The sequence below is a fragment of the Eumetopias jubatus genome, unplaced genomic scaffold, assembly GCF_037043125.1.
Source record: "Eumetopias jubatus isolate StellerSeaLion01/CBP00866 unplaced genomic scaffold, mEumJub1_p1.0 scaffold_11, whole genome shotgun sequence".
NCBI lineage: Eukaryota > Metazoa > Chordata > Mammalia > Carnivora > Otariidae > Eumetopias > Eumetopias jubatus.
The window spans coordinates 14,179,946-14,207,500 of NW_028274817.1; the positions used below are offsets into that span (position 1 = coordinate 14,179,946).

Below are 27,555 nucleotides of genomic sequence, written 5' to 3' on the forward strand. Positions count from 1 at the left end.
CTTAATATTACTAAGAAATCAGTTCTCCCAAAATTAATCAATAGCTTCAACTCAATCCCAATCACTTTCAACACATTTCTTTTTTGTACAAATTGATAAGCATGTTTGAAAATTCCTATGGACACGGGAAAGGCCTAGAATAACCAAAGCTATATTGAGAAAGAACAAAGTTGAAGGACTCACACTACCTGACTTCAAGACTGGAGGAATCAAGACAGTGTGATCATGGTGTACGCATCTATAAGAAAATTAATGGAACAGAATAGAAAGTTCAGAAATAGACCTACATCTGCATGATTGATTTTTTTGTCCAAGATGCCAAAGCAAGCCAAGGGGGAAAGAAAAGTCTCAATAAATGGTGCTGGAGTAAGTGAGTATCTAGATGGAACAAAATGAACTCCAAAGCATATGCTACACCATACCTCCTCACACCATACACAAAATTTAATTCAATTAGGTTTATAGTCCTACCCATTAAAGCTAAAACCATAGATCTTTGAAAGGAAAGCATCGAATATCTTCATCACCTGCTGGTAGGCAAAGATTTCTTAGACAAGTCACAGGTTGTTTATAAAAGAAAGAACTGATAAATTATACCTCATCAAAGGTAAAATTTATGCTCATCAGTAGACACCACTAAGGGGGCACCTGGGTGGCTCAGTCAGTTAAGCATCCAACTCTTGATTTCATTTCAGGTCATGATCACAGGGTCATGAGGTTGAGCCCCACATTGGGCTCCGCACGCAGCACAGAGTCTGCTTGAGATTCTCTCCCTCTCCCTTCGCCTGCCCCCCAACTCACTCTCTCTCTCTCTCTCTCTCTCAAGAAAGAAAAAGACACCACTGAGGAAATGAATAGGCAAGCCACAGAGAAAATATTTTCAAAGCATATATCTGATAAATGCCTTGTATCCAGGATATATAAAAAATACTTACAACTTACTAAGAAGACAAACAACCCAATTTAAAAGTGGGCGAAAGATTTTAACAGATGCATCACCAAAGAAGATTCCCAAATGGTCAATACAAAAATGAGGGGCGCCTGGGTGGCTCAGTCGTTAAGCGCCTGCCTTCGGCTCACGTCATGATCCCTGGGTCCTGGGATCGAGCCCCGCATAGGGCTCCCTGCTCGGCGGGAAGCCTGCTTCTCCCTCTCCCACTCCCCCTGCTTGTGTTCCCTCTCTGGCTGTGTCTCTCTCTGTCAAATAAATAAATAAAATCTTTAAAAAATGAAAAATCAAACTAATGTAGCATTGTGTGTCAACTATACTTTTATTTTTTTTAAGATTTTATTTATTTATTTGTCAGAGAGAGCACAAGCAGGGGGAGCAGCAGAGGGAGAGGGAGAAGCAGGCTCCCCGCTGAGTAAGGAGCCCGATGTGGGACTCGATCCCAGGACCCTGGGATCAAGACCTGAGCTGAAGGCAGACGCTTAACCCACTGAGCCACCCAGGCGCCCTATACGTCGATTTAAAAAAAAAACGAAAAATCACTCCATGATCCACTTTGGAAAACAGCATGTTAGGTTCTTACAAATTTAAACTTACATCTTATGAGCCAGCAATCCCTTTCCTAGGTATTTACTCAAGATATATGAAAACATATGTCCACACAGAGACTTTTACATGAATGTTCAATGCAGTATTTATCGTTCATAATAGCCAATGACCAGAAACAATCCCAATGTCCATCAACAGGAGACTAGACACACGATCTTTGGTATATCCATACAATGGAATATTATTCAGTAATAAAAAGGATGAACTATAGAAACAAAAGAATGCTACATGTAAGCAGTCTTATATAAGACAGTACATATTTTATGATTCCATTTATATAAAGTTCTAGAACAGGCAAAACTATGGTGGCAAAATATCAGAACAGTGGTTGCCAGGGGAGGTCATAGTTGTGGGGATTGACTAGGAAGGGGCAGGAGGGGAATTTTAGGGGTGACAGTAATAGTCTATGTCTTGATGGGGGTTTGAGTTACACAGATGTACACATCTGTTAGAATTCAGAAAATATATACTTAGAATTTGTGCATTTCCCCATATGGAAATTTTATAATTTTTTTAAACAGTAAATTAAAAAAAAAAATGGTGCCCCTCCCAAATTGTCTTCTGCAGGGGTTGGCGGCCTGTGGCCTGCCAAAGGCTGGGGTATTGTGGTGTGATGGAAAGGGCCCAGACTTTAAAGCCAGACAGACATAAGTTTGAACGCTGGCTCTGCCATTAGGCTGTGTGTCCTTGAGCAAGTTATTCAACTGCTCTGTTTCCTTATCTGTACAGACAGTAGCTCAGTGCCCCAACATCCGGAAATGGTAGCTAATAATAAGGTAACACGTGAGATGATTTCGGGCCACAGGGCCAAAGGTGGTATCATTGCCCACCTCACAGACACCATTCCAACCGAGGTGTTAGGCTACTGAGGGTTCTATATGAATCGTTCACTGGGATATTTGTATTTTCATAAGGTCCTCTGAAGACTAAAACCTTTAAAAAGTATCCCCCCTCTCTCCCAAGGAGTAAGTGAATGAAGACTTGCCTGATCTGTTCTCAGTTCCCCGAGCTGGACTCACCTCAAGGTCTGCACCTTCTTCATAGGAGCGAATGCCGAAGGTCACGCCTTCAAATGTGTGGTCCACCTGCAGGACGGCCAACGCCAGCCTGTCTGCCATCAGATTTGCTGTCCTCCCAGAAAACTCCATCTTGTGACCAGCACGCTCGATTGTCCTCAGAATTCTGCAAGGAGAGAAGAGTATTCCTACCACTTGAATATAAGGCCCGTTCTCCTCCTGAGATTTCCTCAATGTAAGACTTTTCGTTCAGTTTTAATCACTGTCTTTATATTGTTTAAGGGATTAGTAAATCAGAGTGCTGGCTTTGGAGTCAGACAGGCTCAGGTTTAAGTCTTAGTTCCTCTAACGTCTAACAATAACGTGGTCGAGCTCCTGTTTACTCACCTGCAAGCCAGAGGTAATCCTAGCATTCCTCTCTCGCAAGGTGGTTCTCAAGATTAAATGACATTATTGTATGTAAAGCCAGATGCTGCATGGCCTCATAAGCCAAGAAATTTGGATTTTATTCTACGTGTACCAGAAAACCACCGAGGGGTTTTAAAAGCAAGAGAATGACATGATCTACTTTGTGCATGCAAAGATCCTTCTGGCTGCCATGTAGAAGAAAGACCATAGAGAAGAAAGTGCAGACGCGGGGATCCCAGTTAGGAAGTTACTGTAGAAGGTCAGCGGAGAGGTATGAGGCTGGGGCTAGGGTGGTGGTGATGGTGGGGATGGACACAAGTAGATGGGTTCGAGGAATATTTCAGGGATTAAAAACCTCACATCCGGTGCCTCCTACAAGACTTGATTACTGGTTGGCTGTGAGGTAGAGGGAGGTAACTAGTATTATTCCTAAAGCTTTTTGCTTGAACACTGGGCAGATGCATTTTATAGATATTGGGGGAGCACTCGGGACAGGGAAAATAGAGTGGAGGTTTGGTTTGGGGCAACTATTTACTTGAAATGCTGCTATGATTAATGTTGAATTAGAATTTTGCAATGTATTCTTTCACAATTGGGATTCGTGTGGGACGACCGCATTGCACCGTACTAACTCAGCTTTCCAATGCGTAGCCACCCGACCTTGACAATTTGGGACTGTATGCAAAGGAATGAATAACAAATATTATAAAGTTTTATGAAATAACTTATTTTACCAAAGCATTAGGACTTACTCATTTCTCACTTCATGCAGATCAGAGGCTGAATTATTTTGTTTTCCCAAAACAGCATTGATTATTTGTAATATAATCTGGGTTAGATTCATACTTATCTCATCACATTGTGAAATATCAGATACTTAAGAAACAATAATCTTTGTTTCTTCTTCATCCAGAGTGGGGGATGCATTTATTAAATTTAAAACGTGCTCTGCAACATCATCCACATTCTCTGGGGAAAGAAAATTGAAATGGAAAACCTGCATTATTTAGTCTGGGGCCATGCTGGTCTGCTTCCTTCCCTTTAAAAAGTAGAGGCAGTCAAATGCAAATATCTACCCAGGCAGCAAAATTTACAATAAAAAAAAAAGGCTGGACCTCAGTTTCTACAATAGGCGGAGTCCCAGAAAATAGCACATAAGTCAAGTTTTTATTCATTAAATCCTTTTTAAAATACACCAGGGAAACCTTTTTGTCACCTAAGATTATCTTGCAATTAGATTCTAATTAAGTTAAGACTTTTGAGTATTGGATTGAGTTAAGTAGATCCCACCTGTACTAAAATATCAGCAAACACTCAGTCTGTGTTTTCATAATCAAGGGTGGTGATGATATTTTCTGTCAAGAACCAGCAATCACAGAAAAAAAGCAAATATGGACCACATATAATAAAGAGCAATTTCATTTAGATTTTTTTTTTTAGAGAGAGAGTAAGAACAATAGATATTAACTCGCCCACTTTTTTCTTCACTTTTTATTATGGAAATTTTCAAACATGCACAAAAGTAGAAAGAATAGTATAATGAATCCCCATGTACCTCATGAATCACCTAGCTTCAACAAGTGTCAATGAAGAGCTAATCTTATTTTATCTACACTCTCACCCACTTTCCCCCAACCCCAGATTATTTTAAAGCAAATCCCAGACATACCATTTTATCTATAAATACTTCAGTATGCATCTCTAAAACAAAAGACCTCTGTTTGTCATAACCATAATGCCAGTATTTGTTAAACAAATACAACACAAATTAGATTTTAGTTCAATATGACCCATATAAAGCTAAGTTCCTTGTGGTGCTCTCCTAGCTTAAAGCACTCACATTTAAGTCCAGTAACCGAAATATAATGGACAATAATCGAGAAATACAATCCATTGAGAAAAAGTCCAGAGAGAGATTATATTCGTAACTTAACCTGGGTTACATTACAAATAACCAAGTCTGTTTGGGAAAACAAAATAAATTCCCATAAACATCATCCTCTCTCTCTCTCTCTCTCTCTCTTTCTCCCTCTCTCTCTCTGCAAACAACTCTCTGCCCTTGTCAATGTAAATTAAGCAATCTTAACTGAGATTCTCTCAATTCCCCCCCCCCTTCACCATTACTTCAATCTGCCCAACCATGGCCTACCTAGGAACTGAGGTAGAAGAAAGGGGGAGGTTGAACAAGGTTGTAATTATTTCTAAATTAATATTTTGTCCTTGTGACATCTATCTTCTGGTCAGTTAAAGAAACTGAGAAAACAATAAGACAGGGGATGGAAGAAAAATATAGTGCTCTCATTCACCAATCTTTCTATCGTTCTTATTAAATTTTCAGGCTTTGCTGTAAATGGGATAGCCAGAGAGGCCTACCTGGAGTCATTCTTTGGGCCTCGGTGGTGTGACTTTGCTTCCTGCAGAGTCCCTGCTGTCGCAGGAGGAAAGTAAACAATAGGCCAATGGGAGACTATATTGTGGAAAGTAATTGTAGACTTTTCAACTAGAGTTATATGGTTTTTAAGTCAAACTCAGGACAAATTACACGCATTGTGTAAAAATTCTACGTCCTCGAGCCAAAGCAGTAAAAGGAATCCTCCCTTCTTCGTTGTAAAATAAATAGATCTCCCATTGCTTGAAAGAGTTTCAATTAATCTGCCAGTAATTGCAGCCATCAAAACAATAATCATATCTGTTATTGACTGAGCAATTTCTATGAGCCAGTATTGGTGTTGTCTACAGCTGCATAACAAACTACCCCCAAACGTAACGACTTCGAACAAGAATTCATTATTATCCCTCATGGTTCTGTGTGTTGACCAGTTTCCGCTGAGCGGTTCTGATTTAGGGTCTCTCACGCAGTTGCGCTCAGATGGCAGCTGGGACTGGAGTCATCTGAAGACCCGACTGGGCTGGAAGTCCGAGATGGCTCACTCACATGGCTGGCAGTTGATGCCCACGGACCAGTCAGTTGGGGCTCTTGTCCTCTGGGGGTCAGTTGAGGCTGTTCCCGACACATGGCCTTTCCCAGTGGCTTAGGCTCAGTGGTATGCTGGACGCAGCCTGTGGTATAACTGGAGCCAGCTGGTATCGACTTGTCAGAATGAATTCTTAAATTTTCAGGAATTTTATGAGCTGGTTATTAAACACAGCCATTATCAAAAATTAAATTACATCAACTTTTAATTAAATAAGCTATATTAAAAACAATGGTGATACCCAAGACTCATCACTTCCTAATGAGTTTGCTACATTTTAGTAATCTATGCTTTGGTGATTATTTATATCTACAGTATCTGTGTATCTCTTACCAACTCCATGTTCAGTAATTGCATGTTGTAGTTTGTATTCAGCCATCAGGGGAGGATTACACCAAGGAAATCAGCAAGTGTGACAAAATTACCTTTTTTGGCAGAACTGGTGGTTAAACATTTTCCAGGCTTCTTATAGCATGCTGTCTGGGTTCTGAGATCATACAAGAGAATGGAAGCAGAAATTTCTAGTCCCCTTAAAAGTTAGTCCCACGATTGGCACAGCGTCACCACTGCCAAATTCTACTGGGCTAGGTAGTCACAAGGCAGCCCTGATTCAACTTCTAATAGACAAGGAGGGAATGAATCGGTGGTGGGCATTTTGGAGACAAGGTACCACAAGGCATTATACATATATTCTTCAATTTAACTGTCACGATAGCCCTGTGTGACGGGTACTAACATTATTCCCTTTATACAGATTAAGAATTTGCGACACGGGGGTTCTAACCCAGATTTTAATCCAGGCCTGTTTGATTCCGAAGCTAGTGTTCTTTGATATCACTTTCTACTACAGCATCTGTGCTTTGTCCCTTTTCCCTACAGTTTGGGGGTTGGAAGAGCTGTGCTTTGCAGTCCTTCTCCCTGACATCCTGGGAATTATATTGTTCTCTCTCCACCATGCACGATCCTGCCCAGGCAGCGAGATGGACACACCCAGGAGACAGCTTTGTGAAAAGTTCCAGCCAACTTCATTAGAGTGTGATGCATCTTCAGTATTTTGGAGGTTACAAAGACAGGGCAAAGCAAAGAACCCACAGACCTTTGAAATAAGGGTACCTTTTTGAACTCTGCGATATTAAGGAGTTACGTGAAATGAGCATTTAACTGGGGAACTGACAAGTTTTTCTCCAACCAAGATATCTAATGCTTGTCAGCAAGATTGAAGGCTAAAGAAAAATTGTTTCAAAGTGAATGCATTTTCTTTCCCTTACATTGTACTCATTTTTCATTAAGCTCCTAACTTACAAGGAGAAGCATTCCTCCGAAGCTAATAAATTTGATAATTTATTTTCAGTTATATACATTAAAGCCACCATGCAACTGTTCTCATCCTCTGCAGATTTTTTTTTCTCATAAAGTGACTTCTGACACTTAATTTTCTAAAAATCCTAACTCGGTGCAATGCTTTTCTTATTGTTATGGTTGTTTAACTTTTTCTCCTAAGGAGAAAATTCTATTATCGTGTCTAAGAAAAATGTGTCGCTCAGAGGAGGGAGGTCAGCATGAAACACAGACCTCTCTAACTCACTGCCTGCTTGCTTCAAGCTGCAACCCTCCATAGTGACTCATGATTTTGGACCTAGAAACCATCAGAGCCATGCTTACTTTTCTAATTCTTCTAGATATTCCTTGGCAAGGATCTCAAATTTCCATCTTCTGCAAGGAAGACAAGTCTGAGGAGTTCACTGCCTCAAGGCAATTCCCTGGCTGTCCTGTGCCTCAGTTTCCAACTAGTTATCATGGGGGGGGAGCTTCTCATGGTAGAGCTACACCTAACAAGGTATGTATAGACTGAGAGTTGATGAGGGAAACTTAGGCATGCTTTCAAAACACCGATAAAGAAGGGCAGGACTTCAAGAATAGCGCTGTAAGGAGGGGTTGGGGAAAAGTTCACCAAGAGCAACCTCTTTTACACTTGTCAAAATTAGCAAAAACAACCACTCAAAGTCTCTGGAGGTTGATCTTCCAACCAACTGAGATGCATTTAATCAACAAAATCTATGGACACTTGGTCAGTACAGTGGGAGGCCATGGCATTTGGGCTAGGAAATGCACCCATCTCCCAGAGCTCTGCCTTGTGGGAAAATTGCTCTGTTGGGCTAGGCAGCTGCGTGGTAGTTACCACCTCCCCCAGGTCCCTGGGGTAGAAGAACTATTCTGAGTGGACTTGAGAGCCAGGGGACCTTGGAAGTTCCCATATTTCTGGCTCGCGTCTGTGGAAGATCCCTACTGGGCAGTGGTCGCAGCTGAGTGCCAGCAGCAAGTCCCCCTTCCCCTCAAATTCAAACACAGCCCCTGCTCCATAGGGAAAACCCTGGTGAAGCACCTTGTGAAGGACACATTCATCACCCCACCGTCTCCCAAGCTCTTGCCCCATGGGACAGATATTTTTTTCACAGAGAAGGGTGGGAGAAAGCCTCAAAGACTGGCAATACACTGCCCCTGCCAAGGGGATGGACTATAATGGGATCAGACTATGGAGCAATTTATGCCCCAGGGTTTTGTCAAAAAACAACAGAGCCATCAGCTAGCAATTAGGAGGCTAACAGCTGGGTGTGATCCTGAGAGAGAGGCACGCCATCCAGAAGCTCAGCAGGGAGATCGGAGAAAGAAACCGAGAGAACCTAGCTAGAACCACAGTCATCCTTGGTAGTCAGGGAGAATGGGTACAAGACCAAGGCTGCATCTTCTAACGAGAAGAATCAGAAGATGTACACTGCAGGGACAATAGAGTTTACCAAACTAGTCTAGCTAATGGTATCTTTTACAGAAATAGAAAAAGCATCTAAAATTCATGTGGAACCACACACACACACACACACACACACACACACAAACCAAATAGCCAAATCAATCTTGAGAAAGCAGAACAAAGACATCACACATCTTGATATCAAAATATAATACAAAGCTACAGTAATCAAAACAGCATGGTACTGGTATAAAGACAGACTTAAACCAATGAAACAGGGACGCCTGGGTGGCTCAGTCTGTTAAGTGGCTGCCTTCGGCTCAGGTCATGATCCCAGGGTCCTGGGACTGAGTCCCACATAGGGCTCCTTGCTTAGCAAGGAGCCTGCTTCTTCCTCTGCCTGCCTCTCTCTCTGCTTGTGCTCTCTCTCTCTCTCTGTCTCAAAAAAAATAAAATCTTAAAAAAAAAAAAACAATGGAACAGAATAGAGAGCCCAGGAACAAATCCACACATATACCATCAACTGATCTTCAATAAGAGTGCAAAGAACACACAATGGGAAAAGGATAATCTCGTCCATAAACGGTGTTGGGAAAACTGAAAATTCACATGCAAAAGAATGAAATTGGCCCTCCTGTTACACCTTACACAAAAATCAACTCAAAATTATTCAATACTTAAATGCAAGACCTGAAAATCAAAAATTCTTAGAAGAGAACATGACAGAAAATCTTCATGACATTGATCTTGGCAATGATTTCATGGATATGACACCAAAAGCACAGGGGACAGAAACAAAAATAAACAAGTGGGACTCCATCAAGTAAAAAGTTTCTCACAACAAGCGAGATAATCAATCAATCAACAGAGTGAAAAGACAACTTACTAAATGGGAGAAAATATTTGCAAACCATATATTTGATAAGGAGTTAATCTCCAAAATATACAAAGAATTTCTATAACTCATGGGGCGCCTGGCTGGCTCAGTCAGTATAGCATGCAACTCTTGATCTCTGGGTCATGAGTTCAAGCCCCACATAGGGCATGGAGCTTACTTAAAAAAAATTTTTTTTAAGAATTTCTCTTACTCAAAAAAAAAAAAGTCTTACTCAATAGTGAACAAACAGGTAACCTGATTTAAAAATGGACCAAGGACTCAAATAGACATTTCTCAGAAGACATAAAAAAGACCAACAGATATATGAAAAGGTACTCAATACCAATAATCATCAGGGAAATGGAAATCAAAACCACAGTGAGATATCACTTCACAACTGTCAGGATGGCTATTATCAGAAATCAAGAGGTAACAAAGTGTTGTCAAGGGTGTGGAGAAAATGATACCCTGGTACACTGTGGGTGGGAATGTAAATTGGTGCAGCCATTGTGGAAGACAGTATGGAGGTTCCTCACAAATTAAAAAGAGAAGTATTGTATGATCCAGCAATCTCACATGTGTATGTATATCCAAAGAAACTAAAATCACTATCTCAAAGAGATACCTGCACGCACATGTTCATTACATTATTCACAATAGTCAAGATACGGAAATAACGTAAGTGTCCAACTAGAGATAAAGAAAATGTCACACACATACATACACACTGGAATATTATTCACCTTCAAAAAGAAGGAAATCCTGCCATTTGCAATAACATGGGTAAACCTGGAGAACATTATGCTAAGTGAAATAAGCCAGACACAGAAAGACAAATACTGCATGATCTCACTTATACGGGGAATCTAACATAGTGGAACTCACAAAAGCACAGAGAAGAATGGTGCTTGCCGGGGGCTGGGGGAGGGGAAATGGGGAGTTGCTAATCAACAGGCATAAAGTTTCAGTTAAGCAAGATGAGTAAGTTCTGGAGGTCAGCCATACAACATTGTACTTTAAAAATTTTTCAAGAGGATGGATCTCATGTTAAATGTTCTTACTACAATAAAATAAAATTAAAAGAAGAAAGTAGATTAGAGGTTTCCAAGGGCTGAGGGGAGGTGGGGGGGATGAGAGTGCCTGCTAATGTGTATGGGGCTTCTCTTTGGAGAGATCAAAATGTTCTGGAATTAGTGGTGACTTTTGCACAATCTAGTGAACATACTAAAAACCATGGAATTATACCCAGTAAATGGGTAAAATGTTATGATATGTGAATAACTTCATAAGAAACTTTTTAAACCACGAGATATCAATTTCTGCTTATCACAAAAGTCTGATAGCATGCTGTGTTGATGAAGGTACCCTGAGACAGGTGCTTTCCTACCTTGCAAGTGGGAGTATGAACTAGTGCAAGCAAGCATTAGAGAGAGCATTTTGACACCATCAAAAGTATGACCGACCCGGCAATTCTACTTTTAGGAATTTATGCTTCAAGTATACCCCACTTATACAAAATGACATATGTACAGAATCTATTACAGCAGTTTTGTAAAAATAAAATGTTATTAACAACTTAAATGCCCACCCACAGGAAATAGGTTAAAGAAATAAATTGTGGCATGTCCATGCAGTATAATATAATGCAGTGATAAAAAGCATGAAGAAGCTCTTCATATACTAAAAGGATAATTTCTGCAATATATTGTTAAAAGAAAAAAGCAAGGTGCAGAGCAGCATGGATAGCATGCTCCACTTTGTGTACTAAGAGGGAGGGAGAATATACATGTATATGCGTTCGTATATGTATATGTATATGTATGGTGTGTGTGTCTGTAAATTTCCGCATAGATACATGAAATACCTCTGTGGATATTTACTGAATGGCTGGGGTGAGCAGTGGGAAGATGTTTCACTGTATTTCCTTTTTGTTTTTGCAACATTGAACTATGTGAAGAATGACCTATTAAAACTGTTTTGGTTTTTTTTAAGATTTTATTTATTTATTTATTTACTTACTTGAGAGAGAGAGAGAGAGAGAGAAGAGAGAGCAGGAGAGTGGCCGAGGGAGAGGGAGAGAACCTCCAGCAGACTCTGAGCTGAACGCAGAGCCCGACACAGGGCTCGATCCCACAACCCTGAGATCATGACCTGAGGCGAAACCAAGAGTCAGACTTTTTAACTAACTAACCCCGGCACCCCCCCCCTATTAAAACTGTTTTAAAATGAAAAATAATGGGACACCTGGGTGGTCCAGTGGGTTAAGCCTCTGCCTTCAGCTTAGGTCATAATCCCAGGGTCTTGGGATCGAGCCCCAAGTCAGGCTCCCTGCAGGGGAGCCTGCTTCTCCCTCTCCCTCTGCCATTCCCCCTGCTCGTTCTCTCTCTCTCTCTCTCTCAAATATATCAATAAAATCTTAAAAAAATAAAATGAAATGAAAAATAATAATTAGCCAAAAATTATAAAATAAAAAACACTAGAAAGCAAAAAAACACTGACGGTCCCAACTTAGCATGCCCCACTCCCACCTCTACCAACATTAACTCCTTAGTTTCTGAAATTGGATCACTGTAAGGTAGATTTTCCTACGTGAAGCTTGCCTGTACCCTCTCATCTCAGGTCAAGCAGACAAACTAACCGAGGTTCCATTATGTCATTAATGAGTACAGAACAGTCTTACCATCACTGATAGTAATGTTAGCAAGATCCATAATCTTATCAGGAAATCCTTGAAGCACTTTGCATTGTTTCAACTTTGGTTTTCCCCACTGAGATTTGCCAGGGTGGATACTGATTGAGCTGAAAAAGAGAGGAGGGAGGGACAAAAAGCTTTCTTATTGGAGGATGAGTCCAGAAAAAGTCTTAGAGCAAACAAAGAAGGAACACGGTATAGCTCTGGCATGCCTCCCCTCGGCCCACTCCCAGCCTCTGGGCTGAGATAGCAAAAGGTGGGAGCCCCGTGGAAGAACACTTTGCTCTTGGGGAACAAGGGAATGTAGGGTCCCCATGCAGGAGGTGTAAAAAGGCAAGAGAGTCTGAGATGAAGCGTGGCGATCCTCAGCGGAGCAAGAGTTGAGGCGGAGATGTTGCCCCTCTGGACATGGCTGCTTACCCTCACTTTCCCTTCTTACCCCTGGTAAGAATGCGGTCCCTAGTTCCGCACATCATTTGGTGATGAAGGCAATGAGCATAGCACCCTCTGTAGCTCATCAGCCTTCATCATCCACCCTCCCCTATGCCTCATCCAATTCAATCCAGTTCATTTCAAATGAGCTCGCACATTGATCGAGCACCCAGGACTGCTGACAGATGGTGCAGGCAAGTAGGCGGGGTCCAGTCCCTGGAGGAGCCTGTTGTAACTTGGTGGTTCGAGTCTGTACATGTAACTACATCTGTGAGGCAAGACATGAGATGAAAAACTGTACCAACAAAACCGAATCTATCAAACCACCAAGCAAGAACTTATTTGCAACTTTTGAGCTGAGCCGGATGCTTAAAGGACAGAGATGTAGAAAGCCCCCCCACCGCGAAGCAGAGCAAATAGCACAGGTGGAGAACAAGACATAGGGAGGCACCCACTGGAGCCCACAACAGCAAATGGCTCTTTTTGGCCGGCACACATGGTAAAAAGGGAGCCTGTGGGTCTTGAGCACCGTGTTTAGGAGTTTAGACTTAATACCTGAGGCAATGTGGAACCAGAGTCAGGGAAGGCGAGGAGACTGCTCTAATAGTAGACAAGGAATGATAGTAAGGGTCTGCACCGGGGTTGTGGCGGTGAGGATGGAAAGGAAGGGGTACATACGAGCTTTGATTGTGGTCACAAAACCAGCATGATTTGCTGACTGATTAGATGTACGAAGAGAGTAGGACCCAGTCCAAGATGTTGCCTTCCAACAGAGAGCTTTTAAGCCTCTGTCAAAACCTGCTGCCCTTCTGGTCTGCCTACTTAAGTTAATGGCATAAACCATTAACAGCAGAGAGTCAGAGAAGAGGGACTGATGATTTAAAGAAGGAAAATGATAAGGCAACAATAGAAGGGTGATTTAGTAAATTATTATGGCCCATCAACGAGGTAGCTTCTGAGGCAATTTTTCGAAATGGTCATTAAGAAGAAGAACATAAAACATGGAAAATGTTTGATCAACTATTGAGTGAAAAGGTAAATCACATTATTGAGATGAGGACGGTGATTACCACGACATAAAACTACATAAAACTTAAAGGCACACAGGGAACAGGGAGATGAAAAACACTCCAACCTAAAAGCAGCGGTGGTGGGATTATGGGTGACTTTTTCTCCTTTGTCTTCTTGAACATTTTTCTAGAATGCTCTTATGTTGCCTGTGCATGGCTTATGTAGATCCAAAGGGTGAAAGAAAGGTAGAGGGGGTGGGGGTGGGAGGGCTGCTCAGTCAAATGACGGAAACATGGCCCCAATTAAGAGGATCTTTGAGTCTCTGAACTGACAATTAGAACTTGGCCAATACGTACCAGATCCTAGTAGCATTTCCATGCCTGTTTTTTATGCACCTAGTTTGGGCTGTCTCAGTAGGGTTGGTTAAGAGCCCCTTATAGGTCCCTTTGTATTTAGACTGTTCCCTGGGCTTTGCACCTTCCTGGCTCTATGGAGAAAACGTATGCATTTGAAGGGGTAAAAGGCACTTACAAGTGTCATGAACATCCATTATGACCCATCATTATTACCCTACACGTAAACACCAGCAAATAAAAACTTTTTCTCCCAGGCCATTTTAAATCAGGCTTCACTGAAAATACATGAAATGCTGTCCTTTTTTTTTTTTTAAGTAAGCCTCCCGGGAAAAACTCACATTTAATCCTTTTCATTAAAAGCACAAGTTGACAGAACAGTTTTTTTTTTTTTTGGTCTTGGTTTAAAAAAAAATGTTACATTTGCAATGAAAAAAGTTCAAGCCATACACAAAAAAATCAGAAGTCCTCCCCTGCCAAGTGCCCTCCTTCTGAGGTACCCCCACTGTCAGTGACAGGAAACCAAAGGCTGACTTCTCCTTCTGGATGGTTCCTCCCTTCCTAACGGACTCTGGGGTGGATTTGATTTTAGTAAACTCAATGTATCTGCCATTACCAGGATGAAACACGGGAGCTCTGCTCTGCTGGTGGTGCCAAGGGCAAAGTTTTGCCGCCAAGTGTGGTCACATTAAGGGAGAAGTGACCTGGGCTGAGTGTGTGTGATAAGTTCCCGGTTTCTACTGACCACCCACTGGGTTTGTGACCCTGATTCCGGATATCTTTCCTTCACATGTGGGCAGAGTAGCCGGGAGAAGCAGAGGGCCGGGAGAATCCCAGCTTCCTCTGAGGATAGCCATCAGCGCCATTTGCACGGTGGGCTCTGCCTGTGGCTTCTACACTTCTCTGCCTCCCATTTCACTGTCGCTTGCAATCACAGCCTGCCCTCTGCTACCTGATCAGTTCGTTGCCAAGGACTGTGTGTTCTACTGCCTCCGTGTGTTATCTGGCTTAGCCTGATGTTTTCACCGCAGTCCACTGGCAGCCATGGCAAGGACGTGGAGTGGTGGTCCAAGAGCCTTTCTCTTTACCATTAAAGGAAAGAGATGCCCTTGAGAGAAATTCTGGACTGTTCTCAGATCACTTTCCCAGATGAATAGCCTGGCTATATCAATCAATAAATTAGCAAGCATCTATCGGGCAGTTATTGCGTGGAATAAGGAAGCTCCCCAGGCCTCTGGGTATTTATGCAAGAGAGACAATCCTCCCACTCTGCTGACGGACTCGCCCCTGCTGATATCCAGAGCTGGCCCATGGTCTCTGGTAACCCCTCTGTGTTTTTCATAAGCTCTTACTGGTAGGAAGGTTGTCAGGGCAAGGGAGCGCTGAGGATGTGGAAAGGAACATGAAGACGACTCCTCTCCCCCCAGAACTCAGGATGTCTGACTGTGTATGCATTATGAGCTCTCTAATAAGGGGAATGAATGTGTATGGAATACCCCTCCCCCCAATTACCTAGTTTTTTTCACCGCAACGTGTTCAGATTTTACTAATAACGTCAGTTGACCTTTGGTGAAGTTTCCATGGGTGAGGTTGCCACGTATTTTACTTTTGATCCTGCTAACCAATTCGGTGGCTGCTAAGGAAGAGCTGGCCTTTAGGATGGTCTGACAAACATAGCTAAAAAGCAGAGCAAAAAAGAATGCCGTTGCAGTTATGTCAACAGAGCGCAACCTGCCCGTGGTGCTGAAATTCTACACAGATGACTTAATTGGGAGTCCATAGATAACAAACATTTTACATCTATCAACGGGCAAATCCTAAGACATGATGGGAGACAGCATATTGGAATCTTCTAATAAATGCTCTCCTGTGCAAAACAAACAACTCAAAACCCATTTTCAAAAGAACAGTCAGCAACAGTTGCATTATATTAAAATCAACTAGGGGCGCCTGGGTGGCTCAGTCGGTTAAGCAGTTAAGCATCCAACTCTTGGTTTTGGCTCTGGTCACGATCTCAGGGTTGCAGGATCAATCCCTGACTCTCTCCGTACTCAGTGAGGAGTCTGCTCAATCCCTCTGCCCCTCCCCCTCAAATAAATAAATAAATCTTTAAAAAATAAAATAAAATAAAATAAAATGAACTAGCCATGCATTCTCTAGGAGTTGTACTAATTAATAGAGAAGACGGAGTACTCAGGATTTATTACTTCGGAGAAAACCTTTTATCCTCTGGTCTCCAATTTATCCATCATTACTGCAAGAAGGCAAATGGCACATGCTTAATTAGTTTCTAAAGATGTGTTCAGCAGAAGGCCTATTTCTATAATAGAATAATAATGGAGATAATGGTAGTGAGAGTAGCTAACATTTGTAGCCTCCTGAGTAGAGCTATTATGGTCCCCATTCCACAGATGAGGGAGCTGAGACTTAGCCAAGGTCACGAATACCTAGTACATCCCTAGAGTATTCTGTCCACTAAAAGACACATTGCCAAAGAACAGGGCTGTGCTTGACCTCAACCACTGGAGCAAGGTCCTCAGACGTTCCGCTTTTCTCTGCTATTCCATTACAGAGCATCTTTAAGCTTAGCGGCAACCTGGGTGGTTCATTTGGTTAAGCGGCTGACTGGCTCAGCTCATGATCCTGGGATCGAGCCCCGTGGCCAGCTCCCCGTGAGCGGGGAGTCTGCTTCTCCCTCTCCCTCTGCCCCTCTTCCCCTGCTCATGCTCTCTTTCTCTCTCAAATAAATAAAATCATTAAAAAAAAAAAAGAGTCACAAGCTTACCTAGACTTTTTCCCCATTTCTATTTGCCAATACATCTTTTTGAAGCACACATTTCCCACGTTTCCTAAAGCTGTTGACTGGTATCCCAGTTAGATGTGCCTGTGCTAACTCAAACTTTCTCTTTGTCCAATCTAAGCCATGCCTCCCCCTCCACGGATCCACAGTCGGTGGAGTCCCTGCTTGCCCTGCCCTTCCACATGGAGCCCATCTCTTCCCAGCTCTCATTTTGCCAATCTAAAGAGGACTCCTCTTTTTTTAAACCTCTCCCTTTGCTGCAACAGACTCTTTACTCTTAGCACCCTGAACATGTCAGTGACCTCCCCATGAGCCTCTCTGAGTTGCATCAACAGTGTTCCAGAAGCGGCTGGACCATGCGTCTGAACAGGACCAAGGCAGCTTTCCATGTTGTTTTTCCACTTCCCTGCTCAGTATTTCCTGGACTTTTTTGACGACAACAAACACTTTATTCCCCCATCCCCAAATTATGACCACTTTGGACCCCATTTTCTCTTCACTACAAAGAGGCAGGAGGCAGGCTGCTAGGCTGCACCATGACCAACTGAAACAACTTATTTCATGAAGGCAAGAGCCCAATTACAGCATCGGTAAAATAACCACCGGGTACTTTGATCTCCTTCTGACAACTCTGACCGACAGGCTGCAAATACAGAATTAAATGGAAGGAAAATCAGAACTAAATGTACCAGCTATGAATAAACTCAGCTCCTACCTGGACGGTACATGGGAAATTGTAGCCATTCCTTGCCCTTCTCTCTGTTCCAAAATAATGCAAAACAAAAGTACATCATCACTGAAATCTTTAAACAAACATCACATTTGAGCACAGGGCTTATTGTCAACAACAGCAATCATAATTATGCTTTACATTTATGTAACTTGTTGCCATTTGCAAATCACCCTCAAAAAAGTCAACGCATCTAGTCCTCACTTCACCCCTGTAGTGTGGGCAATGCAGGGCTTATCACCCCATTTCCTAGACAAAGATGCTAAGTCTCAGAGAAGTTAAATGATCTGCCCAGTGTCACACAGCTGACGAGTCACAGAAGTGGGAGCAGAATCTGAGCCTTCTGGATCTGGACCCTAACGGGGTGATGACAATAGTAAACACTATCGAGCATTTACTAATCATCCCATTCCATCTTTCCAACAGCCCTATGAGGAAGGGTAATATTGGCATCCCTATTCTACAGATGAGGAAACTGAGGCACAGAGAGTTTCATTAGGTTGCCCAAGGTCTCCCAGTCAGGAAGTAGAAGAACAGGGATTCTAATGCAGGCAGCCTGATTCTGGGGACCACATTGTCACCAAAAGGCTCTTTACACCTATTATTTGAGAGGAATTTTACTTGTGTCATGTTATCTATAATGTATTAAATTAAGAAATTCAGACTCAGCTCTTTACAGAAAGCATTTTAAATGATGGCAGATAATTTGGAAGGCACTGTAGGCTTGATTGTACTTTGTATAATCAAAATAGTTCTCTCATGTTTAAATACCTTACAAGGTCTGTGCTTACTGATCCTTTCAGAGTCTAACATGGTAATGCTTGGAGGCACTGGAATAAGGACGGCGTATTGGGGCGAGGATGATGGGAGATCATTTTGTCACACCCTGATTTCAAATCTATACAGATAAAGTGTGGATTTATTATGTGACTGCCAGTCTTGCAAAAATTGTGTCATTCCTGGAAGAACCAGGCTTCTTTCTAAGATGTCTACAACCAAGAAATTCCATTTGCCATTTACAACCCCCAAGTCATTCCACACTCCCATAGCCCACAAAATGTGCTTCCAAAAAACTGCCCCACAGGGACTTGAGAAAAGCAGAGGATGGTTTTCTTACGGGGTTCTTGTGCAGATGCCAAAAAAAAAAAATGTAATTTGACCCTCAATGACCACAGTTGAGCTTTGCCTGGTGTACACTTGGGTAGAAGCACTATTTTACTTACATCTACTCAGGTATTGGAGGAGTCACAAGCAGATTCATTTTGAAAAATTACTTACTACAGGGCGCCTGGGTGGCTCAGTTGGTTAAGCGACTGCCTTCGGCTCAGGTCATGATCCTGGAGTCCCGGGATCGAGTCCCGCATCGGGCTCCCTGCTCGGCGGGGAGTCTGCTTCTCCCTCTGACCCTCTCCCCTCTCATGCTCTCTACCTCTCATTCTCTCTCTCAAATAAATAAGGCCAAAAGCTCAGGAGAAAGACAACTGTGAGGCAGAACAGTAGAACCCCCCAGCTTGGAATTCAAATACTAGGGCTCTAAGGAGACACTTCAAAAGCCTGATCATTATCTATGTACCAAAATGGTGGTAAGTCTTTGACTGAGCAACCCCACTTCCAGGCATCTATCCCATAATACTACAGCAAGGGTGCATAGAAACATATGTACAAGAGTGAAAATAACTGAAATGTCCATCACTAGGTAATTGGATAAATACACCTTGGCACACCCATGCAAAAGAATCCTATGCAGTCATGAAAATGAACAAGCTGAATCGTACATATTGGCCTGAAAAGATGTACATGGTGTATTTTAGAGGAATGAACCAGAGTTCTTGGAGAGGGTGGGGAAAGGCGGGTCTTCTCTCTGTCTTTGGCTCCTTGAGACTACTCAATGCCTGCCGGCAGCAATGCAAATCACCTCTCCAAATTTGTGCCCCAGGCAAGTCTTAGACTGGTTAACATTCCTCACTTTAAACATTTCAAGTTCCCTTTGGAATTTCTAACTCCTGAAAGTGCATTATCGGAAAATAAAGGGTCTTCTAAATCTTCACCATTGGCCATCCCTAGCCTTTCATCTCTTTTAAGGCGTGATTTTTTTTTCCCCCCAAAGTCACAGAATCATTTAAAACTAAGAGGGGCATTAAGGGTAACTGGATCCAATTCCACCATTTCCCCGATTTATTTCCTTCTGTTTTGTTCTCCCATTGGCTTTACACCCTACAGTGATGATAGAACTTTTGTTATTCCAAAGAGAACCTACGCTCAGAAGGGAAGATGCAACTCAAAATGCAGTCCCTAAATCTCAGACAGAAGAAAGAAAGAAAGAAAGAAAGAAAGAAAGAAAGAAAGAAAGAAAGAGAGAAAGAAAGAAAGAAAGAAAGAAATCCCCTCTGGATAGGAACATACTCAGAATCCCTCAAACTGCCTTTGACCCACAATAGATGACACTCACATACCTGGTTTTGATTTGAATAGCCAGATTAGCAAGAACAAATTCACTGATCTAAAATATAGAATTCAACTGTAAAAATAAAACTTATCAGGTTTAGTATTCTCACTCCTCTATCTTAACCCAGGAAAGGTACCTGAGACAATGCTGTATTTATTATTTTGGTTGGTTCAACATTTCCATCTGCTCCATTCAGTTTTTCTATTTTGGGGCTGAACTGTGTCCCCTCCGAAATCCATACACTGAAGCCCAAACCCTTTAATGTGACTATATTTGGAAGTACGGCCTTTAAAGGAGGCAGTTGAGGCTAAATATGGTCATAAGGGTGGAGCCCTAATCTGATAGGACTGGTGTTCCTATAAGAAGAGAAAGAGACCCCAGATCTCTCTCTCTCTCTCTCTCTCTCTCTCTCTCTCTCTGGGGTGTGTGTATGTGCATGCGCACTATGTGAGGACAAAGAGAGAAGACAGTCCATCTGCAAGCCAAGGAGAGAGGCCTCAGGAGAAACCAATCCTGCCAACACCTTGATCTTGGACTTCCAGCCTCCAGAACGGTGAGAAAAGAAATGTCTGTTGTTTAAGACCCCCAGTGCATCCTATTTTGTTATGGCAGACCTAGTGGACAAATACACCCACCCACTTTCAAGCACTTACAATCATGTTATACATATTTGCAAAGAAATGCTGATGGAAAAAGAGAGGAAACAGACATGATCGTTTACTGTTGGTGGGGTGCAAATTGGTCTCACCTGTCTGGGAGGCCACTAAACTCTAGTTACTAAAATGTGAAATGTTCATGTCCTTTGATCCAACAATTCCAGTTCTGGGTATTTATCCTATAGAAAAACTCAAGTGTCCCCAAAATTTATTGCAAGGACGTTATTGTCTGCATTGTTTCCAAATAGAGAAAAAATAAGTAAAAGCAACCTTAAATGTCCACCAATGGATGTCTGGATTAAAAAAAAAAAAGGTACATTACAACCATTGAGTGAAATCCTTGGTATCTGTTCAAGTATATAAGGTAGGTCAATATTTGCAGCACGAATATGCTCAAAGATATACAGTTAAGTGAGAAAAAGCAAGTTGCAGAACAGCATAATTGTATGATGCCAGTTATTTTTGTCAGAGAACATACTTGCATCAGTGTTATCACAGGTATAGGAAAAAAATCTGAACGAATATACCTCAGACTGTTAAGAGGAATCAATACAAGGAGCAGTATTAGAGAAGACATTTACTTTCTGGGTCTCAGATTTCAGTGTCTGAATTTTTTACAGAGAGTATTACTCTTATTATCAGAAAAATGTAAGGATAAATACAACATTCCTTGTGTAGGAGAGAAAAAAATTAAAATGCAGAAAACAAACATATGTAAATACAATAGCATAGACTTTGTTATCACTGCTCTCCTACTTTTCTCCAAATAAAAAAAAAATTTGGCAAAGGCCCAGAATTTGTGTCAGTGGAGGGAAATGTACAGTTCTAAGCAAATTAAAATAATAACATCCCATAAAAGCTTTCAGCATTGGCACTATGAGAAACCACATACATCCTTACGGTGTTACTTACAGAGTGGATAAATTTGCAGCAAAAAGTCAAAACCAATTAGCTGTGAAATATGTTATGGGTAGAAAAAAAGTAAAGCCTGGTTTTAATCTACTCAGTCCATCATATATGTATCTTCACATATTTTATATGTACTATAAATATTTAAAAGATTATTTTACCCAATTTTCTGCAAATTCATTTATTTTGGTATTAAGGATCCTTGGCTCTTCATCAAACACAGAGAAGCTCATTTCAATATTGTAGAAGGAAACTGTAATTAAAAATGAGATTAATTTCATTCACTTAGTTCAAGAAATTTAACTTCCATAAATTTGGTGAAAATTGCTTGTCATTTTAAAGAGACCAATGAAGTCTCATTCTTAAATTTTGCTTAATTTAACTCCAAGGTCAAGAACCAGCACTTTGGGCTCCATATCCAAAAGCAAAACAGATTACCATCACATTTTTGCTTTAATTATTTGGGCAGTTTCCTGATGGCTACACAGTTGATGGACATTCTGCAAATCCCCCAAATCCTCAATTTTCATTAGCCAACACATTTCCAGTCCATTTCATGGTCAAGCTGAACATTATCTCACAAGATCATTTGCCCTGAGAAACTATTTATTTCTTCCTGTGCCTTTCTTTCTGCTTCAGGTTTTTCTCTCTTTTCCTCTTTCTCTTGTGTGTCCTATCAGATTTCAATTTTGGAATGTTAAAAGTGGAAGGGACCTCCAATATTCGAATGACATGGAAGGCGAATACTTCCCAGCCATGGATAAGCTTTCCAAGCTGGCTGGAGGTGGAGACTGGAGAAGCTGAGGCCTGTCTAAGAGGCATTCAAAAAGGCAGACTAGAGTATCTCCTGGTGTTCGCTGGTATGCAGTCATCATGTCAGACCTAAGGCCATATAATTCTCTACTGGGAGAGGGTGAAGCTCCTGATCCATGTTCACACTGGCAGAGACAGAGCATCAGGAACAAAAGGGAGGGAAAGGTATTTAGAAATGTCACGCTGAATGAAAAGATACATTTGCATTATATTTCAATAAAGTAAAACTAAGCAGAATTCTGTGTTTGGACAAGGTATCCCCTGGACCCGTTGTCTGAGAGAGGAAACTTCTATACCCTTCTTTATCCTTTTCTGCCCTCAGAGAAATGGCCGCCATAGAGAACACGTGACCCATTGTGCATGCATTTCATTAGTGATACACTGCACCTATTGTGGAACATACCTATGGACTTAGTGGCAGTAAGGGAAGTTGCTGTTTCCATAGACAGAAAAGAAGGTGTGGAGTCCAGCCGGGTTGTCTCAGAAGAGGAAGAGAGTAGTGAAGACAAAGCTGCTGTAGAAGGATGTGTTACTCCAGTGGATGTGAGTGGAAATGAGGCTGTGGTAGCAGTAAGTGTAGTGGTGGTTATATTTGGAAAGGAGTCCAGCATGGGCTTAGGAAGAACTAAAGTAGGGGATGCTGATGCAGCTGGGATTCTGTTCCATGCAGCTGTTCCTGCGGGGCTAGGCGGAAGCTCAGAACTAATAGATAGGATGTGGTCAGTTGCAGGAGGTGACCTACTCATTCTGCCAAAGGGTAGAGGTTGAGACACGGTCCTGGAGTTGGCAGTCACAGTGGTTCCGGAAGATGCCTCGGGGGATTTAGAAATGTATGCACTGTCAGCTGTGATTTTTATAGATACGGGGAGAGAAATTGGGAAGCCAGTAGTGATACTGCCCACTGTAGGTGTAGGAGTGGTTTGGGTGAGTGCGGTGCTTACAGCAGCAAAGGGTAGTGTTGCAAAGTTAGTGAATGAGTGCGCTGGTGTGGTGTCAGAAATCAGAAATGTGGACTTTGACACCTCTCCTGGAGAAGAAGTTACAGTGTGAGAACCCGAAGGGAGAGTAGATAAAATCCAAGCCAGCATGAATGAACTAGTAGCCTCTGAAAGTATAGATCCTGAAGTGGCACCAGAAGGATTCCATGCGAGTGTAGTCCCAGCAGTTACAGATGTAGCTCTCTTCTCAAATGTGTGCTTAATGTCAGCCAAAGTGATAGTGGTAGGTCTTGAAGATATTGGTGATGAAGGGCTGTCAGATATCCCCAACGTAGGAAGAATTCCTGACGTGGAAATTGATGACTTTGCCATAACATCTCCAGATACCAGACCAGTCAGAGAAGCTGTGAATGTCGACAAAGACCCAGGCACAAGGTATGGAGTCTCTGTTTCCACCTTGCAGGGTGTAGGTGTATGAGTAGTGGTGGAAATTGGAAATTGAGAACCTTTAGCTGTGGGTGTGTTCCAGCAAGTCATAAGCAGAGACTGGGTGTTACCAGATGTGATTCTTCTTCCCAGAACTGGAAATTCAACCATTTGGGATGTAAGAGGGAAAAAAGTCTCTGGAGTGGAGAACTTGGCTTCAGTACTATGAGGTGAAAAAAGAAATGATGTCAAAGAGTGTGGCATTGCGATGGATGGAGTCCGTGGGGGGTACGAAACAGGGGTAACCACAGATGTGGCACCTTTTGTTAGTTCAGCTGCTGAAGTATTTTCTGACAAGGAAGTCATCTTTTCTATATTTGAAGAAAGGTAAGTGGTGGCTTTTACCCTTTCTGTGGGTCCAGGAGTGCTCTTAAAGCTCGTCAAAGATGGGGAAACCTGAATATTCAATGAAGTATGGAGATTATCTGACGGAGTAGATGAAAGCACACTTTCAAGGGCAGCAGTTCTGGAATAAGTGTTTGTGAGAGTGGTTACTGTACTGCTGCTTCCAGGAGAAAAGGATCCATTAGTAGTCCCAGATAATATGCCCAGAGTTGTAGTCTCATCTCTTTGTGACGACTGCCGAGTTGTTGACCGAAATGGTGAAAATGTGGTCTTTGGAATGGAAGAAATAGCCTCGGTGTTCCTAGAACCGAGTGGAGCGGAGGCAGCGGTGCCTACGGATGGAGTCGCTATCCCCGCCATAACAGTGGTTGGAATGGTTTTCACAGAGGGGAAAGTTGGCTGTGTCAGAGAGGAAAAGGATGTAGGTGTGATCCTGGAGGACACCTCTGTCATTCCTGAAGGAAAGGAAGCAGAGGAAAACAGTGCGCTCTTTGAAGTAGGCCCAAGTGCGACATCCAGTGTAGATGTCTGTAGGGTCATAGTAGTCCTAGGGGTAGACAATAATGAAGAGAATGATCCAACTCTTGTGGAAGTGTCAAAAGAAACAGCTGGAGGTGAGAGAGCAGAGCCATTAACTGACGTTGAGGGCATCTCAGACATAGGCCCAGAAGTAACTATGGAAAGACTTTTCAAACAGTCTGGGTGTGCTGTTTTAGAAGATTTTGTTATTGGTATTGTGGGAGTGTCAGAAACTCTTTTGGAGCTGAAGGCAGTGACACTGACCGGCAGTGAGGACATCTGGTAGATAGGAGTCGATGTCGCCACAGAGGTTTTCCCAAGAAGTGCCGTAGGTGCATTTGGAGCAGACAGGGCTGTAGTGATCCCATCAGCAGAGACGACTGTAAAATTGGCACTAGGTAGCCCAGTTGTGGAAAGAGACAGGGACTCAGGGGAGGTCTGTGTACTTTCAGAAATGGGAGAGGCAACTGAAGTCACCTTAGTTTGAGTCTTAGGGGAAAGCAAGTATGAAAGAGTTGTGTTGACATTTACAGGATTGGATATTCTTGTTGTCCCGGAAGTTATGGTGTCTACAGATGAAGTATCCTGGCGGTATGAGAAAGGGTGAGTCACAGAGGTGGTACTTACTATCATATTCTCAGTCCTGGGAGTATATACTGAAAGGGCACTGACGCTTTCTTTTTCAGGAGACAAAAATGTGGTAATTGTCAGGGCTTGTGAAGGGAGGGCTGTTTTCCCAAGACTGGTAGACATTTCTGGAATGTGAGCATCTACTGTGTGACTTGAGATAGAGGTAGGTGTAGTCTGTATAGTCCCAGAAGTGGGAGATGAAGCTGAAATCCTGTCAGGTGGAGTTGCAAGTGGAAACTCTGAAGGTGAATGTGTTTGGTGACTGGAAATTGTGGTCTCAGCAAATCCTGTATCTGTCATTTCCAAGGATGAAGTACTCTGGGAGTCTGAGATAAAAGGATTCTTTGATGGAGACTTTTCTGTCACCTCCACAGTTCTAGGGGCGTTTCCCAGGGATATGGTCATCCACTCTTTGTCAGAAGATACGGTAGAAATGTCAGTCACTAATAGGGTGGGGACCAATGTGTTTCCAAGACCTGCTGAAGACTGAGAAATGTGACCATCTACTGTAAGCTTATTGGCAGAGGTGTGTGAGAGCATGGTCTCATCAACAACAGAAGTTTCTGTGGAGCTAGGAGCCAAGCTAACAACATCCTCACTGCTGCTGAGAGTGTACGGAAGGCTGAGAGCATGGGTAGAAGTCTCCTCCCCTTGAGATATGGGCTGGGTTGCTACTGGTGTCAACATAGTTGAAATCACATGGGTGGAGGACGCAACAGGAATGTTGCCGGGGAGAGATTTAGAGCAGACAAGAGTGGGTGTAAATGGGGTTACTGTGTCAGCTGAGGTGAAGAGAAAGGTGGTCTCAGCCTTAGTTGCCACGGGAGTGGGAGGCCTCCATGAGGGGACTGGAGTCTCTGTCAGAGAGGGAACTGCCGTGGGTGTCATCCTGACAGAGAACACTGTGGATTCTGAAGTGGTGGGAATCGAGTGTCTGTGGGTAGGCACGGTATCGCTGGTTGTGGAAGCAGTCTGACCCAATGGTGACGTCGATGCTGTGGTCACCATAGCTGATGGCACAGGGGCTGCTGAGGAATGGGTAGCAGTAGGCTGTGGAGACAAGATGCCAGCAGACAAGGACATAGCTGTCATGTCTGTAGGGAGAGGGGCAAAACTGGTCCCCAATACCCTTGTGGCGGAAGCACCCCGGGGTTCAGGGAATATCTGTGTGCTCCCAGAAGTGGGAGATGGAGTTGGATTTCCCTCAGGTGGAGCCTCTGAAGTCCAATGTGCTGTGTGGGTGTGGGCGGAATTAAAGATTTCTGTGGTTCCGTCGTATGAGCTCTTAGGTGTGGTTTTCATCGATTTTGTAGAAAGCCAACTTCCTCTCACCTCAGTGGTTGCAGTCTTATTCTCCAATGGGGTGGTCAACTTTTCTACGTCAGGAAAAGGGGAAATGGTGACAGAGGCTGTTACCATTTGTGCAGATTCTTCTGTTGCTTCCAGCATTGTTGCAAATGGGGAAAGCTCAGTTGTCACTGCTAGAGTTGATTTTCCCTCAAGGTAACGGGAAGCTGTTTCTGTCCTTGTCACAGGACCGTTAGCGCTCTCCTCGGTAGAGACATTTCGTCCAATGTCAGCAAGGGTAGATATGATATCTACCGGTGGAACCAATGTCTCCCTTGGTGTTGAAAGAAGCTCACCTCCAGCTGCTGTGGGCAGAGGAGTAGTTTTTAGTCCCAAGGTGGTAAGTTTAAACTCAGGCAATTTGGTTACAGATGTGGTTCCGGAAACTGTGGCGAAATTAGCAAGCCACGAAGTCGTGAGTGTGGATAGAGCTGTTGCATATCCGTCTGTAGAGGCACCAGCAGTCACGCTAGCATCAGTGATAGTGGTAGCCCGGCTTCCGGAGGGGGCCTCTGGTGGGATAGTAGCAGTGCTAGTAGTGGATGAATGTCCTGCATTAGAAGCGCTCCCGTGGAACGCTGATGTCCACAAGGTCTGGTCTGGCCTGGGAGTCCACGTGGTTTCATTGGTAGCAAACAGATGGGCACCATCATCAGTTATCGATGTGTGACCAGACTCAGATGCCTTGAATGTGGAAGCTGATCTACTGGCATTCAAAGGAAGCATGTTTCCGCCACCTGTGGGTGTATTCTGGGTATATACTGGCCCGGGTGTTATGGGGGGAAGCAGAGTGTCAGTTGCCATGGGTGCAAGTGTGACCCCAAGAGTCAAGGCTGTGTGTGTAGTCTCAGCATCAATAACCGGC

General features: G+C 42.9%; 1 protein-coding gene across 1 annotated transcript in view; it reads right to left on the reverse strand.

Annotated features, from left to right (window-relative positions):
- ADGRG4 (adhesion G protein-coupled receptor G4) overlaps positions 1 to 27,555 on the reverse strand; it is a 118,527-nt gene that overhangs the window by 35,152 nt on the left and 55,820 nt on the right. The window contains 10 exon segments of the mRNA XM_028094135.2: positions 2,578 to 2,740; positions 3,735 to 3,951; positions 12,264 to 12,382; positions 14,075 to 14,176; positions 14,178 to 14,209; positions 15,589 to 15,748; positions 17,587 to 17,674; positions 20,035 to 20,119; positions 21,774 to 21,865; positions 22,829 to 27,555. The exon segment at positions 22,829 to 27,555 is cut by the window's right edge and continues 566 nt beyond it. Of these exon segments, the coding sequence (XP_027949936.1) occupies positions 2,578 to 2,740; positions 3,735 to 3,951; positions 12,264 to 12,382; positions 14,075 to 14,176; positions 14,178 to 14,209; positions 15,589 to 15,748; positions 17,587 to 17,674; positions 20,035 to 20,119; positions 21,774 to 21,865; positions 22,829 to 27,555 (5,785 nt within the window).